This window comes from Lactuca serriola, chromosome 9 (genome assembly GCF_051521515.1).
Source record: "Lactuca serriola cultivar US96UC23 chromosome 9, Lser_US96UC23_V15, whole genome shotgun sequence".
In the NCBI taxonomy this organism is placed as follows: Eukaryota; Viridiplantae; Streptophyta; class Magnoliopsida; order Asterales; family Asteraceae; genus Lactuca; species Lactuca serriola.
Window position 1 is genome coordinate 85,712,067 of NC_136416.1, and position 17,114 is coordinate 85,729,180.

At 38.8% G+C, this 17,114-nt stretch overlaps 1 protein-coding gene across 1 annotated transcript; it reads left to right on the forward strand.

Moving 5' to 3' along the window:
* Nucleotides 1-13,925: 13,925 nt before the first annotated feature.
* On the forward strand, nt 13,926-15,691 carry LOC145075098 (alcohol acyltransferase 9-like). The gene has a single exon (XM_079021406.1). The coding sequence runs from the start codon at nt 13,984-13,986 to the stop codon at nt 15,322-15,324; it is 1,341 nt and encodes a 446-aa protein (XP_078877532.1). The 5' UTR covers nt 13,926-13,983; the 3' UTR covers nt 15,325-15,691.
* The last annotated feature ends 1,423 nt before the right edge of the window (nt 15,692-17,114 follow it).

Genomic DNA, 17,114 nt, shown 5'->3' on the forward strand with positions numbered 1-17,114 from the left:
AAAAATATTTTTCTAAAGTATTAAAAGAGACGTCAGAATATTAGAAGAATCACAAGCAAGAGAAAAAAAATCCCAGACACAGAAAAAGTTTTATAAAAATTGAACCCTTGGTTTATAATCATTGGGATATCCAATGAGCTTATAACATTTCTCTATAGAATGTCCTTTAAGACCACAATTTTTACACACATGACTTTGATTCTTATTTTTAAACTTTCTGGTATCATTTATTTTCCCAGCAAAAGTAGATGACTGGCTTTTATTAGTCAAAGTAGAAATAGAGCTATGTTTTTTTATTAGACTCATCCCTAGAGACAATTTAAAAGTTATTTTAACACCAGATAAAGGTTCCATGATTAGAATATGACTTTTTACTTGATTAAACAAATCATCTAAGCCACTTAAAAAATGCATAAGTTTCAGTAATTTGGAATGATTGTTTAACTGAGTAGCAGCTGCACAGACACACTTAGTGCATTTAGTTAATCCATCAAATTCTTTCCAAAGACCATCCAATTTATTATAGTAATTAGAGAACCATCAGCTTTATAATAGGCTTGAGATAAATCAGTAAAAATATCAAGAGCATACTCAAAATAGGCATGCCAAATATAAATTGATTCAGATAAGGAATTAAGAAGCGAAGAACACATAGTAGTATTTACCCTATCCCACTTATGAGATCTAACAGTAACCTTTTTATCTTTAATTTCAGTTCCTTCCATGAATCTAACTTTATTACTTACCTTTAATGTAACCATTATAAAAATCATGCCAAATTTAAACTTTTTAAAACTTTTTAAAACCAATAATTATTACAAAACTTGCTTCCAAATGGTTTAGTGTCAGAGTATCCTAGAATCAAATCATAAAATATAAGGAGGTGCATGATTACGCCTTCACCTTCCCGCGATCATCGGAAGTACCTGAAACATAATCAAGAACTGTAAGCCCAAAGCTTAGTGTGTTCCCCTAAAATATCAACACCATACAATCATAATCATATCACATATACAAACACAACATGCATAATGAGCCATCAGTCTGACTGGACCGCCTCACATGCCATCAGTCTATCTGGACCGCTCTTCGAGCCTTCGGCACGTCTGGACAACCTCTCACAGCCTTCAGCCTATCCAGACCGCTCATCGGGCCTTCGGCCTGACTAGTATGCCCTAACCGGGTCTGCAGTCTATCCGGTCCGCCCTCGGTATCTTGGCCTATAGCACAAAGCAGGACTTGCCTCAACCCAATCCCCCAAACCAACAAACATGTGCACATAAATATCATACACTAGCTAGAATGTACAGATAATCATACAGATCTACAGATCACTAACATTATAACCATCCTATAACCAGGATACCGATCTAACCGATCGCTAACATAGCAACCATCCTATATAACTAGGATACTGATCTAACAAATCACTAACATATCAACCATCCTATAAAAATGATACAAATCATAACGGCCAACCTTGGTGCCTTAGACCCTATTGATATAATGAGAAGAACTCACCTCACAATGTCGAACCATAGCGATAAGATCAAACTTCCGAATCACAGACACGAACTCAACCACCTATAACCACTATAGGACCAAGTCCATCATAATCCTAAATTACCAAAATACCCTCTAATTCTAACTGGTGAACCCTTGGTCAAAGTCAAAGTCAACGGTCAAAGTCAAAGTCAACGGTCAAAGTCAACAGTCCATGTTGACCCAACTTGTCGAGTTCCGTAAGAACTCCAGAAATCATAAAACCCTAATTGACTCGCCGAGTTTCCAACCAACTCGCCGAGTCCATGCGTGTCCAAAATTCGGGAAAACCCTAACTGACTCGTCGAGTCTTCTTACTGACTCGCCGAGTTCATGCAGAACCAATACAAGCAATCTTCAACCAAATCATTGAGTCGATTATGCGACTCGTCAAGTCACTTCAGTATATTTCTCATCCAGACGTTTTTAAACTACCCTAAAGCTCCATATTGCAGATCTAACATCCTAAGGCTTGGTTTCCACGTAAAGTGGTAAACTTTACGTACATGCGTGGTCCTAGATGCCAAAACCAAGCTAAAGGAAATGTTTAAACCAAGAAGAAGAGCCTTAACTTGCTAAATCTGATAACATTATGGCTATAGGGACTTAGAGGAGTCCAGATTTGAAATTACAACTTCAGATCATCCCAAAACCCAAATTGACTAACAAATATACTAAAAAATGAACCTAAACTTTTGTATGAAGAGATTTAGCTAAACATAAGTCAAGGTAACGATTTTTTACCTTCAGAATGACACCAAGAAGAAGTAGAGTCAAATCCAAGAGCTTCTCTTTGCTCCAAGCTCCTTAGACTTCGAACCTTCTTCACAAAATGCACCAACATCACTCTTTAAATTTCACAAACACTCAAGAACAAGGTCTAGACTAATTAGGGTTTCTTCTGGCCATCAAGAGGTGGTAAGGGGCTGGAGGAAAGGACTTAAGGTCCTTTAAATAAGGTGTAAACCCTAAAATTTAGGGTTTCATTTTCCAGCTCCTACTCATCGAGTCATGGTCCTCCAACTCGTCGAGTAGACCTCATAAATCACGTGGCCTGATCCGCTTGTACATGACGAGTTGGGGGCAACCAACTCGTCGAGTAGGTACAAGAATATGACTTTAAGCTTTTAAATTTCATACATGGGAGTCGGGGTGTTACAATTCTCCCGCACTTGAACTAAACTTCGTCCTTGAAGTCTGTCTCGGTAAATAACTCGGGGTAAAGCTCCCGCAACTCTGCTTCCGGCTCCCAGGTCCACTCAGATCCCCTCTGGTGCTGCCAATATACCTTTACCAAAGGTACTTCCTTGTTCCTTAGAACCTTCAACTTCCTTTCAAGAATAGCCACTGGTCTCCCCACGTAATTCAAGCGCTCATCGACCTGAATATCATCTAATGACACTACTACCTCCTCATCAAGAATGCACTTTCGTAATTGTGAAACATGGAAAGTGTTGTGGATCTGAATAAGCTCCTCGGGAAGATATAGTCTATATGACACCTTGCCAACCCTGGTAGTGACCCTGAATGGCTCGATGTATCAGGGACCCAACTTCCCCCTCTTCCTGAAGCGAATCACACCTTTCCAGTGTGAGACCTTCAGGAATACAATGTCACCGACCTGAAACTCCAAGTCAGATCAGCGCCGGTCGGCGTAACTCTTTTTCAGACTCTGTGCGGTCTGCAATCGCTGCCTTATCTGTTGAATCATCTCAGTAGTCTGCAGGACTACCTCGGTCCGACCCATCACCCTGTACCCAACCTCGCCTCAACAGACTGGGGTGTTGTATGTCCGTCCATACAACAACTCATTAGGTGGAGCACCAATAATGCAATGAAAGTTGTTGTTGTAGGAGAACTCTACAAGGGGTGGGTAGGAGTCCCAGCTCCCACCAAAGTCAATAACACAGGCTCTCAGCATATCCTCGAGAGTTTGTATGGTCTGCTCACTCTAGCCGTCTGTCTGCAGATGATAGGCTGTACTGAAGTGCAGTCGTGTGCCCAGTTCCTCATGGAACTTCTGCCAGAAACAGGAGGTGAACCGAACATCATGGTCTAAGACAATAGAGACTGGTACCCCATGGCGAGAAATGTTCTCTCGGATATACAAGTCGGCCAGCTTCTCGGCCGATGAACTTTCCCGTATAGCTAAAAAGTGAGCGCTCTTGGTCAATCGGTCCACAATGACCCAAATAACGTCATAGCCCTTCACCATCCTCGGCAGCTTGGTGATAAAATCTGTCGTGATCTGCTACCATTTCCACATGGGAATCTCAAGAGGCTGCATCTGACCATGCGGCCTCTAATGCTTGGCCTTGACCATCCGGCAGGTCAAGCACCTCTCAACATACCATCCAATCTCCTTCTTCATGTCTGGCCACCAATAGCTCAAACGCAAATCCCGGTACATCTTGGTGGCCCCCGGGTGAATAAAGAGGCAAGACTTATGAGCCTCCTCCAGGACATTCTGGCTGACCCCACCAGACATCGGAACCCATACCCAGCTATAACGGGTCAATAATCCCCGTCTATCCTGCACAAACCAGGTGTTCTCACCCCTAATCTTCTCTAGCTTCAAATTCTCCTGACGCATACCCTCATTCTTAGCTTCCCTGATCAAGCTCACAAGTCGAGAATCCACCGATATCCTCATACATGTAACTGGAGTAGAAGATCCAGCTGACTTGCGACTCAAAGCGTCCGCAACCACGTTCACTTTACCTGAGTGGTAAAGGATCTCATAGTCGTAGTCCTTGACTACATCCAGCCACCTGTGTTGTCTCATTTTCAGGTTCGACTGATTCATGATGTGTCTCAAACTCTTGTGGTCCGTGTATATGGTACAGCGGACCCCATAGAGGTAATGTCTCCAAATCTTGAGAGTGAATACCACCGCTCCCAGCTCCAGATCATGAGTAAGGTATCTCGTCTCATGCAGCTTCAATTGTTGCAACACATAGGCTATCACCTGTCCCCTCTACATGAGGACCGCTCCCATTCCCATGATGGATGCATCACAAAACACTACAAAATACTCAACTCCCTCCGAGAGAGTCAAGACTGGTTAACGAGGTGTCCAAGGAACTGAACATCTCGCAACCAAAACTCGCAGTTAGAGAACTTGGAATATAGCCGCTCTCGGCTCAAAATTCCCAATAGCTCCCGAATATGCTCCTCATGCTGCTCTCGGATCTTGGAGTACACCAAGATATCGTCTATGAACATAGTGACCGAGCGATCGAGCATTGGTCTGCAGACCCGATTTTTCAGGTCCATAAATACCACAGGCGCGTTGGTGAGCCCAAACGGCATCACCATGAACTCGTAATGTCCATAATGAGTCTAGAACGTGGTCTTTTCCACGTCCTCCTCTCCAACCTTGACTTGATGGTACTCGGACCTCAGGTCTATCTTGGAGAACGAAGATGCTCCCTACAACTTATCGAAAAGATCATCTATCCATGGGAGTGGATAACGGTTCTTCACCATCAACTTGTTAAACTCCTAGTAGTCAATGCACATCTGGTGTGAACCATCCTTCTTCCTGATGAAGAGAATTGGCGCTCCCCATGGAGAGCTACTCAGACGAAGGAACTGCTTGTCCAGTAGTTCCTGCAGCTGTAACGACAGCTCCTGCATCTCTAGTGGTGCCAACCGGTACGACGCCTTGGCGATAGGGGCCGCACCTAGCACTAGGTCGATCCTAAACTCAACCTACCTCCCCGAAGATAGTCCGGGTAACTCCTCCGGGAACACGTCAGCAAACTCCCAGACCATTGGAACCTCTAAAACTAAAATCTAATCCCTGAACCGTGTATCCACCACATACGCTGAATAACCTGCACACCCGTGCTGAACGTACTGTCGAGCCTTGGCAGCTGAACAAAACCCTGATCCCAATCTGGTGCCCTCTCCATAGACAATCAGTTCTCCCCCACTTGGGGTTGGAACTACCACTCGCTTACCCTCGCAATCAATCATGGCACCGAAGTGACTAAGCCAGTCCATACCCACGATCACACACACATCCCCCATGGGAATCAGAATCAAGTCTATCAGGAAAGATACCCCGAAATATCTCCAACACGCATCCCCGATAGACAGAAGAAGCAGAAACCCCGTATTCGATGGCGATAGAGACTCGTAACAGACACTCTAGCTCCCTTACTGGCAAACCAAACTCCCAACGGAATGACTGAGAGACAAAAGACCGACTCACCCCCGAGTCAAATAATACCAAAGCAGGTAAAGAGCTCACTAAGAATGTACCTAATCACAGGTACAAAAATATAAGCATAAAACAGATATAATCAGTAAGATAAGGGATAGAAACATACCAGCAACCATATCTAGTGCTACCCTAGCCTCATCTACTTTAAGTTGGAAGGCACGTCCCTGGGCCGTCGGGGGAGGTGCTCTACCCTGACTCCCATTGGTAATCCTCAGTGCAGCTGGTGCTTGAGCTTGCGTCGTCCTGGTAGCGAGCTGTGGACAGTTGATCTTCACGTGACCAACCTGATGGCAATGATAGCAGATCCTCATATCCTGAATCGGGGCCCTCCTGGCTGCATTTGCGGCATGCGTTACCCGATATGCAAACCCCCGAGTGACCATTTCCGCACTTTCCACAAGTGTAACCCTGCAGTTCCCGGGCAGAACATCACCTTCTCCATGAACATGCGGGTGATCTCTGTCACTGTCTCACCATCCTGTCTCAACTCCAAGAACTCCTGAGCTAACTATTCCTGCTTGACCCGTGGAATATGGCGAGCGCGGAACATATCCCATAACTGCTCCCAAGTAACCGCAGCCCTCTGATCATTAGTGTAAGACCCAATCATCAAGCTCCACCAGTCCTTTTCCCCGGAACTCAGCAGGTTCAGGGAACATCTGACCTTCTGGTCAGTAGGACATGACCACATGAAGAAACAACCCTCCACTTCAAACAACCACCTCATGGATCTGATCGAATCCTGAGTCCCATCAAATTTTGGGGGCTTTGTGTTATCAAAGTCTTGATACTGAAAAGCTCGACCAATTCCTCCCCCTGTTGTCGTTACAGTTGTTGTGGCATCTGTATCAGCAAGGGCTGCATAGCACTCGTCGAAATACTCAACCATGGCGGTCGTAATAGACCAATACATCTCTAACAGCTGTGCCCAGAACAAAGTAGCAACCTCATCATGCAGGATCTCTCGAATCCGGGTGTCCAGCTCATCCGACCTCATCTGACCAACAACTTCGGACACTGTCAGCCCCTCCTGACCGCCATCTCCTGATCCTGATTCGGATCCCCTCACAAAGCGTATCGTAACCACCATACTAAAAATACAACAGGAAAAATATCAGATAATCCATATAAATAACGGGGAACCAACTCCCAACTAAACCCTAGTGGTTGTAACTTTCTTGCTACGCGTATGAGTCCTGTGCTTTCGGTAGTACGGGCCCATACTACCTTCGACACCTACCCATATTTTTTCTCAAGTATCACCACAACGCCCTAAAAATACACATATACATAGTGAGCACTCAATCCTCACTCCTAAAGGAATGCTAAATATCTCATACTAGCCTACCGACCTCGCACAACCCACCCATGAATCTTCCACCAACACTGCAGCACTCGTGTATGCTAGTCATACATAACGTTGGACCCTATAGACTTTCGAATACCTGATCCTACCCTAATCCCTTCATCAAACAAGAACAGTCAATAAGTCCAAACCAAACATTCTTAGTCTATAAGATCTTAATTATGTACGGTCGTGATGCACACACTAAGCAGCTACAGTAATGATGTCAATTTCATATAAGGAAAACCCCTAGGCTATCAGGTATCATATAATCAGACAATTCTATCATGTAATTCCTGAAGATTCCTAGCCTAGTACTAGAATGTTGTTCTAACATATCACAAAATCAGATCACCCGTAAGGTATTTTGGGATCTACTTACTGGCTCCGACTGATTGTACACTTGCATCCTCCTTTATTATTTTGAATAACATTTGAAAAATCATTTTAAAAAGTCTTGTCCTTAGTTTGAGACTGGATACACACGAGCATTTCCTCCAATTCACTCAAACCAAGGCTCTGATACCAACTTGTAACATCCATAAAAATCATGCCAAATTTAAACTTTTTAAAACATTTCAAAACCAATAAATCTTACAAAAATTGTTTCAAAATGGTTTAGTGTCATTGTATCCCAGAATCAAATCATAAAATATAAGGAGGTGCATGATCACACGTTCACCTTCCGGAGGTCATCAGAAGTACCTAAAACATAATCAACAACTATAAGCCCGAAGCTTAGTGAGTTCCCCCAAAATACCAACGTCATACAGTCATAATCATATTATATAAACACACACAACATGCATAATGAGCCATCAGTCTGACTGGACCACCTCACAGGCCATCAGTCTATCTGGACCGCTCTCCGAGCCTTCGGCACGTCTGAACCACCTCTCAGGACCTTCAACTTATCCGGACCGCTCACCGGGCCTTATGCCTGACTAGTATGATCTAACCGGGTCTGAAATCTATCTGGTCCGCCCTGGGTATCTTGGCCTACAGCACAAAAGCAGGACCTGCCTCAACCCAATCTCCCAAACCAGCAAACATGTGCACATAAATATCATACGCTAGCTAGCATGTACATATAATCATACAAATCTACAGATCACTAACATAGCCACCATCCTATAACCAGGATACTGATCTAACCGATGACTAACATAACAACCATCCTATAACCAGGATACCGATCTAACAGATCACTAACATAGCAACCACCCTATAACCATGATACAAGTCATAAGGGTCACCATTGGTGCCTCAGACCCTATTGATATAGTGAGAAGAACTAACCTCACGATATCGAACTATAGCGATAAGATCAAACTTCCGAATCACAGACAGGAATTCAACACCTATAACCACCATAGGACGAAGTCCATCATTATCCCAAATTACCAAAATACCTTTGAAGTCCAACTGGTCAACCCTTGGTCAAAGTCAAAGTCAACAGTCCATGTTAACCCAACGCGTTGAGTGCAGCTAGCAACTCATTGAGTTCTGTAAGAACTTAAGAAATCATAAAACTCTAATTGACTCGCTGAGTTTCCAACCAACTCGTTGAGTCTATGCATGTCCAAAAGTCGAGAAAATCCTAACTGACTCGTCGAGTCTTCTTACTAACTCGCCGAGTTCATGTAGAACCAATACAAACAATCTTCAACCGACTCGTTTAGTCGACTATACGACTCGTCGAGTCCCTTCAGTCCATTTCTCATCCAGATGTTTTTAAGCTACTCCAAAGCTCCATATTGCAGATATAACCTCCTAGGTCATGGTTTCCATGTAAAGTTGCAAACTTTACATACATCCATGGTCCTAGATATCAAAACAAAGCTAAGGGAAAGGTTTAAACCAAGAAGAAGAGCATTAGCTTGCTATATATGATAACTGTATGGCTATAGGGACTTAGAGGAATCCAAATCTGAATTTACAACTTCATATCATCCCCAAAACTCGAATTGACTCACAAATATGCTAAAAAATGACCCTAAACCTTTGAATGAAGAGATTTAGCTAAAGATAAGTCAAGGTAACGACTTGTTAACTTCATAATGATGCCAAGAGGAAGTAGATTCAGATCCACGAGCTTCTCTTTGCCCCCAAAATCACTCGTTGAATCTCACAAACACTCAAGAACAAGGTCTAGACTGATTAGGGTTTCTTCTGGCTGTCAAGAGGTGGTAAGGGGCTGGAGGAAAGGACTTAAGGTCCTTTAAATAGGGTGCAAACCCTAAAAATTAGGGTTTCATTTTCCAGCTCCTACTTGTCGAGTCGGGGTCCTCCAACTCATCGAGTAGAACTCATAAATCATGCGGCCTGATCTGCTTCTACACGACAAGTTGGGGGCAATCAACTCGTCGAGTAGGTCCAATAATATGACTTTAAGCTTTTAAATTTTATACTTGGGAGTCGAGGTGTTACATTTAAAGCTCTTTTCATAGAACTCTTCCAAACTCTAAAATTCTTAGTTCCATGTAGTTTGAAATTAATAATGATTGTAACATAATTATCAAATGGATGCAAATACAGAGGATCATCAAAATCAACATCATCATTCTTACTAGAAGACTCACCTGGTTTCTAGTAATGATTAACAAATACAAGACAAGGAAGAAAAATCAGGAATCTATTACCTAATCTCAGAAGTTTACAAGTACTTTCTATACTTCACACCAAATTCATAACCATGAGAGGTTAGAGCAGGATGAATTATAAACGAAAAACAAACAAGATCAGCAGGTAACTGATAGATCAAGAAACACCAGAGACAAAAAACGTGCAAGAAACTTATAGAGTTCCACAATATCGCACAACAACCACCGTTGTAGATTTAATAGATTTGTCCTTAAACAAATATACTTCAAAAGCAAATAGGCATTTAAATGCCAAAAACCAACTCTGATAATGGAACCTCGTTTGCACGTATTTTGAGGTTGACCGTGGCTGATAATGTTATCCGTTAGGGTTAACAAGTTAATCCTAAACGTTTACTGTTATGAAGCACATTTACTCCCAAAAAATGTGATAATGACACCACCAAAGTTGATGGAACCCTACAAATCCAAGATCGAACAATAAGTTGAGGAGGATAACACAAGATCTGAATCATAAATTCAGATCGGAGAACAAAGAACGGACCACACCTATACAAAGACAACAAACCCTAACCCTAGATCTGAAATCCTAACCAAATCAAGAACAACTCATATAAAAAAAACTAGCTAAACAAGGCTCTGATACCATCTAAAGAAACTCAAATCAACAGAAACATGATTATCAAAACATCAAAAGTTCTTATTCCTAAAGAACCTATTAGTTGTCAAGTTAATTACAAAGAAACCTCCCTACAAAACACTAAGTACAATGTCTCAAACACTCTATCTAAACTACTTACACTAGTTTACAATATAAACAACTAGCGAACAAAGAATGTACAGAAATGAGAAGAGATTAAACCCTAATCTATTAAGAGAAGACGAGAGCAATACAAATCGTGTCAGATAAAAATTAACTGAATACCTTCTACATTACACATAGAAAATGTTTATATACTTCGGATCACAACTGATTCAAACATAGAGCAAGTCTTGGACATATCTGTCCTATGGTAAAGATTTTCATGTTTTCAACTCCAACTAAATTCCAAATGTGAGCCGCAATCCACCTTTATATTTCTCTCGTTAACTTACACCCTCCTTGTACAAATCTATACACAAAAAAATCTAATAATAACAAATTAGCCCCTTATATAAATTAAATCTATAGAATAAAACAAACTATAGAAAATGCTACAACAATGTTCAGTTTGATAAAAAGATATATATTTCAACAGGTATGTTTAATTTCTCGAGTGGACTGGTTTGCTCTTGTTAAATTGATGTTCACTCGTTTACTAGTCATTATTTCAAGCAAGTGTTATGTCGTGTTTCGGATAGTTTTTTATCTATAAAATATTTCAGGTAATTATTCCAAGCAATTTTAATGCCGTGTTTCAGATAGTTTTTTTAATCTATAAAATATTTCAATTCTATGTATGGTAGAATAAAAGATTGTATGTTTACGATTATGTCAATGATTGGGTCAAGGTGATATTATGTTAAAATAATGTAGAACCGAGTCAAAGTTTTAGGTTTAAAATGTTTTCATCTTCTACGTTTTTTTTAAATTATTTATTTATTTATTTATTTTATTTAATCTACAAAAGCCTTTTCAATTTCTCTCTGGGTAGTATTTGAAAAAGCCTATTAAGGTTTATCTGTATACTAGGTGAATGTATGTGCGTTGCTCATAAACACCTATATAGTTAAAGTCTTTATAAATATATTTTTTTTAATATAGCAATAATGTTGTTTTTAAATTTGATATAATAATTCGTATACTAAATTGATATAATGATTATTTTGAAATATATGATAATATATACATCTATCATAACTGCATAATCTCAATCGTTTGAATGACTTCTACCCGCGAGTTATACATGAATAAATTAAATATAATATATGGTTTAATGTTATTTATAGTTCTTGCTATTGTTAATTAATTTTTTAAAATTTATTTGCTTATGTTTTAATTTTTATCATTTATATAGAGTTATTTTTAACTATTGTTATTGTAAGTTATTTTAAGCTACTTATTTGAAAACTTTTAACGATTATAAAAATATCTTTAGGAAATATTTTGGTGAAATTGAGATTGCACTTTAGTTTTTACATTTATCACTAAAATTTATCATTTTTAACTATTTACAAAATATTCTTTGGTTTTTTAAGTGGCGCTGAAATTTATATTTAAATTAACATTGTAATGTTATATTTAATATAAGAATTTAAGTATTTTGTCCAAACTGTTCAAAATTTATAGCTTTAAAGTGATAATGGTTTACATACAATAACATATTAAATCTAATAAATTAAATATAATATGTTAAAAGTTAAAGACATAACTTTATAAGTAGAAGTAAATATATTATTTTAAAATTGAAATTTAGTATATTTATGATTACACTTTAAGTTTGATATTTATTTAACCTTATTAACCAACATATAATCATTATTACAAAAACATTACAATAATCACTTTTAACTATTTACAAAATATTCTTTGGGTTGTTTAAGTTAAACTAAAATTTATATTTAAGTTGACATGTAATGTTATATTCTAATTAATAATTTATGTATTTTATATAAATTGTTCCAAAATTGTATCTTTAAAATGATAATGGTTTACATCCAACAATATATTAAAACTAATAATATAAGTATAATATGCTAAAAGTTAAAAAAAATCAATTAATAAGTGGAAATAAATATATTATTTTAATATTAAAATTTAGTTTATATATGATTACACTTTAGGTTTGATATTTATTTAACGTTATTAACCAACTTATAATTATTATTATAAAAAAAATTGAAAAGTCATGAGAGTTTCAAATAAATATGGTGAAAGGAAACATACATAAGAGTTTGAAATGAATATGGAGAAAGAAAAAATATTTCCTTTATAATATAGTATGATATGCACGGACGAAGCTTATGTAGGGCGAGGAGGGGCTGTATCCCCCCCCCCCCCCTCCCCCTGTTTTTTTTCATAACTAACCGTTAACTATTAAAATGTTTACATATTAAGCCTAAAACTATAAATTTTGACTTTGGCTCCCCCAAATCAACACTTCAAGCTATCATGATTGGAATCCTAAACAATAGATGCTAATATATACTAATACAAAAAACAAAAAACAAAAAAAAAAAAAAAAAAAAAAAAAAAAAAAAAGAGTGCCAATTCGTTTGTCAACATTTTTTTAGCAAGAAGGTTATATATATCTCCTCATTACGACTAAACAATTAACTAGAAACTTCACAAAATGTCATCCTCTAAGTCCTCTTTCACTTTCGGGAGGGGGCTCCGCCGTTGGGGAGGCTATTAATTTTGTATCTATAGTTGTATAAATTAAAGACTTTTTGTTATTTTATTTTTCCAATCTTACGAAGATGTATTCCTTTTCTCTTGTTTAGGTTAACTAACATGCATGATTTCATGGTCGCTATGGTCAATCAAGACTTTTGATCAATGGGTTCGCTTATAGGTCATGTTGATCAGTGTTTCAAGCATATCTTCTATGATCATCTCATGAATAACCAAGTAATGATACCAAATGAAGAGGGAAATGGTTAGATGCAAAACTCTAAAACGTCAAAAAAGTTGATTGACCGATGATACAAACGACAAAGATATATGTACAAAAGAAAAAGAAAAGGAACAGAAGGGGATGGCCCCTTGGACCTCTAGCTTTGCAAAGAAACGATTGAGAAGATTGAACGGCTCTAGGGAGACATAGAGAGATGTGGCAAAGAAATAACCAAGAAGGCAAGTGTGATATTATGTTGTCTAAAGTAAAAAAGCGGATGCATAAGTCACATAACATTAATATTTTTGAACTCTAGGTTGAATTTAAAATTGGTTATAATCATTTTATAATGAAGATTTTTTATTAGGCAACCATACATATATATATAATATTCGTCGACCCTTGTTTTCATTGAACGGTATTGTTGAATTTAATAATTGTGGGTTTAAAACTTAATGCAATGCATATTGTTTTAACTTTTGACAGAAAGATGTAAGGTAGCTGACTAGCTGTGGTTTTGTGTTTTCTTATTTCCTTAAAGCTACCCCGGAGAATCTTTATCAAATCTTTAACAGTTGATACATTTTTTAAAGCTATCCCCACCCCCACACCTTTATATATATATCAACCACCCTCCATATATATCTATATATAATTGAATACATATCTGTATGCATAAAGTCAAGGCTATAAAGCATTGATTTAGCATTCTTTCATATACAAAACATGACCAACACGGGGGACTCCAGCCATCATGTACAAGTTCAAGAAGCAGTCTTTATTACCCCTTCGGACCCAACTCCCTCTCATGTTCTTAACCTCTCTGCTATCGATTCCCAGCTTTTTCTACGGTTTACAATCGAATACTTACTGATCTACCATCCTCCTCGCCACCGAAGGGCGGGTTACCGGAGTGCCATCACCGCCCTTGTTAAAGACGCCCTCGCTCGAGCCCTTGTTCCATACTATCCTTTGGCAGGGCGAGTCAGGACTCGATCCGATGGCTCTTGTCTTGAAGTGGTTTGTCGAGGTCAAGGCGCAGTGTTCGTTGAGTCCACTGGTGAGTTTACAATCTCCGATTTCGAGAAGGCTCCAAGGTATGTGACGGAGTGGCGAAAGCTTTTGGCGTTGGAGGTGACGGACGTTCTCGAAGGGGCTCCGCCGTTGGTTGTACAGTTAACGTGGCTTGCAGACGACTCAGCGGCTCTCGCTGTCGGTTTTAGCCACTGTATATGCGACGGGATTGGCAGCGTTGAGTTTTTAAACCACTTCGCCAGATTAGCCAACTGCCACCGGTACGGCGCGGCGGAGGAGTTTAAACCCAAACCCATTTGGGAAAGACATCTTCTTGATCCAACTCCGTATAGACTAAAAACGATTCACCACCCCGAGTTCATCCCAGTCCATGACCATTGCAAGTTCTTGACTCGGTTCAACCAAGATCAACTCACTCCCACCTCCACCACATTTCACGATTGGAGAATAAACGAGCTAAAGACACTCGCGGCCTCCACGAGTCAACTCAGTAAACCATCGCTCACATCGTTCGAAGTCGTCTCTGCTCACATCTGGAGAAGCTGGGCTCGAGCATTAAGTTTCCCACCTAGACAAACCCTAAAATTATTATTTAGCATCAACATTCGTAACCGAGTTAAACCGAGTCTACCCAGTGAGTACTACGGCAATGCTATAGTCCTCGGATGTGCTCAAACGACAGCAAAGGAATTAACCGAGAGTGGATTAGGTTACGCCACGGAGTTAATAAGGGAAGCAAAGAACAGGGTGGATGATGGGTTCGTTAGGGAAGTGGTTGAATCAGTGAGTTTAACTCGGGGGAAACAAGTACCTGACTCGGTGGGTGTACTCATTTTGTCGCAATGGTCAAAGGTAGGGTTGGAAAGTGTTGACTTTGGGCTTGGGAGGCCTGTTCAGGTGTCACCAGTATGTACAGATAAGTACTGCATCCTCCTGCCTATACCCGATCAGAGCCGTTCAGTGAAATCCATGGTGGCTCTGCCGTCCATATCAGTTGGCAAGTACGAGCATCTGATCAGAGCTGTTGAATAAATCGTTGACTTTTTTAGTATTTTTAAGAATTTTGTTTTTTTAAGCGTTTGATTCTAATTCGTGTCAACGTGGTTTCCGAGTCAAACTTTTAAATTAAAAGGGAATGGAGTCGTCACGTGGAATATTTGGACACTTGAGATGCTATGGTGACACGTGGAATTTTTTTGTGACACGTGGAGGTAATGACGTAAAGAGGGAATGTACAAAATGTCCACCACTAAGCAAACATGGTTGCAATTTTTGGGGCTTGTTTCATGCGTATAGTAGTTTCGCATTATTATAACATGGAATAATTTTAAAATATTGTCCAAAAAGATGCTTACAAATGTACACAGTGAATATAATGGTGATGTACTGTTATTTTTAATGTCGTTTCATTCATTGATATAACGCGAAATCCATATCCAATCGCATATCTAATTGACATCAAATTAACGGATTGAGTAAGCTAAATTTTTTTAAAAAAATCAAGTGAAAATAATATGTTTATATTTTTTTGCGGAAACCATTACCTTATAGTTTAGACTTTGGAGAAGGTTCCGAGTTTGAATCGCCTTAGTGTAAAGTGTAAACCTACTATAAACAGGAATATCCTTAAAATATCAGAAAGAATATTAAAAAGAGGATGGAAAATCTCGTGATCATGTTTACTTCATTTCTATCATTACTTAGGGATGTTTTGGGATTTGGTTTAGAAAATAAAAGTTATTTGTTTTCGTTCGGTCTTGTTTCTATATAGGCAGTGGTTAATAAAAAAATTTGTCCGTTCAAAAAAAAGAAAATAAAAGTTGTTTTTTTTAAACTGCAAAATTGGTCCTTGTGTTGTGGTTTCGCAAAAACTGTGAATAGGATCCAAAAAGTTTTCGATTTGCATGGAATATCCAAAATCAGAAATTTTCTATGGTTTTGGTCCTGAAAACAAAGGGCTATTTTCCCTTGTAAGTTCTTTTTAACATTTTCTAATTATTAATATTTACATTTTTAATTAGAAAATCCCCAAAATTGTGTTTTTAAGGAAAATATTGTATATTATATATTATCCTACAAATTGTTTATCCGGAGTAAATACACTTACTATTCAAGTGTTCATCCATGTCTACATGCTTCTTTCATCCACCTTTGTTCATCTCTAAGGATCTATAATTAATCCTCCTTATAAATTGATTGAATAATCGATCAATTTCCATTCACTGGCAAAATATGTTCTTAGTCGGCGATTTTAGGTTTTGTTTTTGTCGATACGTGATTTCATTCGGTCCTTAAGACCGTAACTCTAAATCATTTTTTTTATGAAATGTGATGTCGTATTCTCAAAGTTATCAGTGTTTTGATCTAAATTTTGATGGAGATAATGATGGTTGTTGTTCATCTGGAAATCTATGAAGAGATGAAGGATGGAGATGGAAGTTGCATTGATATTTGATGGGTTCTAGGTCTTGATTCGTGTATTTTCGTTTTAGATTTCAATTGAAATTTAAACTCAATTTCAGTTGATAACGGCGCTTGAATCGAAATGGAGCTTTGAAATCGTTCAGATGACCAGAAATTTAATGTTGAAGATGACCTAGAATATTATATATATCACCTTCTTTTCCCGTCAAGATGGCCTATAACAATCGCCGACCTTCTCAACTGTGAGTATGTCACCTCACACCGCCTCCATTCCGCTCTTCTTCTCAAACCAGTGGGTTTACATCTTGGAGCTTGAAACCTCCATTCCCTTAGTTGTCTGAATCTTCTAAGGATCCAATTTAGATCTGATTTTATGTTTTCTGCAAATTTCTAGGTTA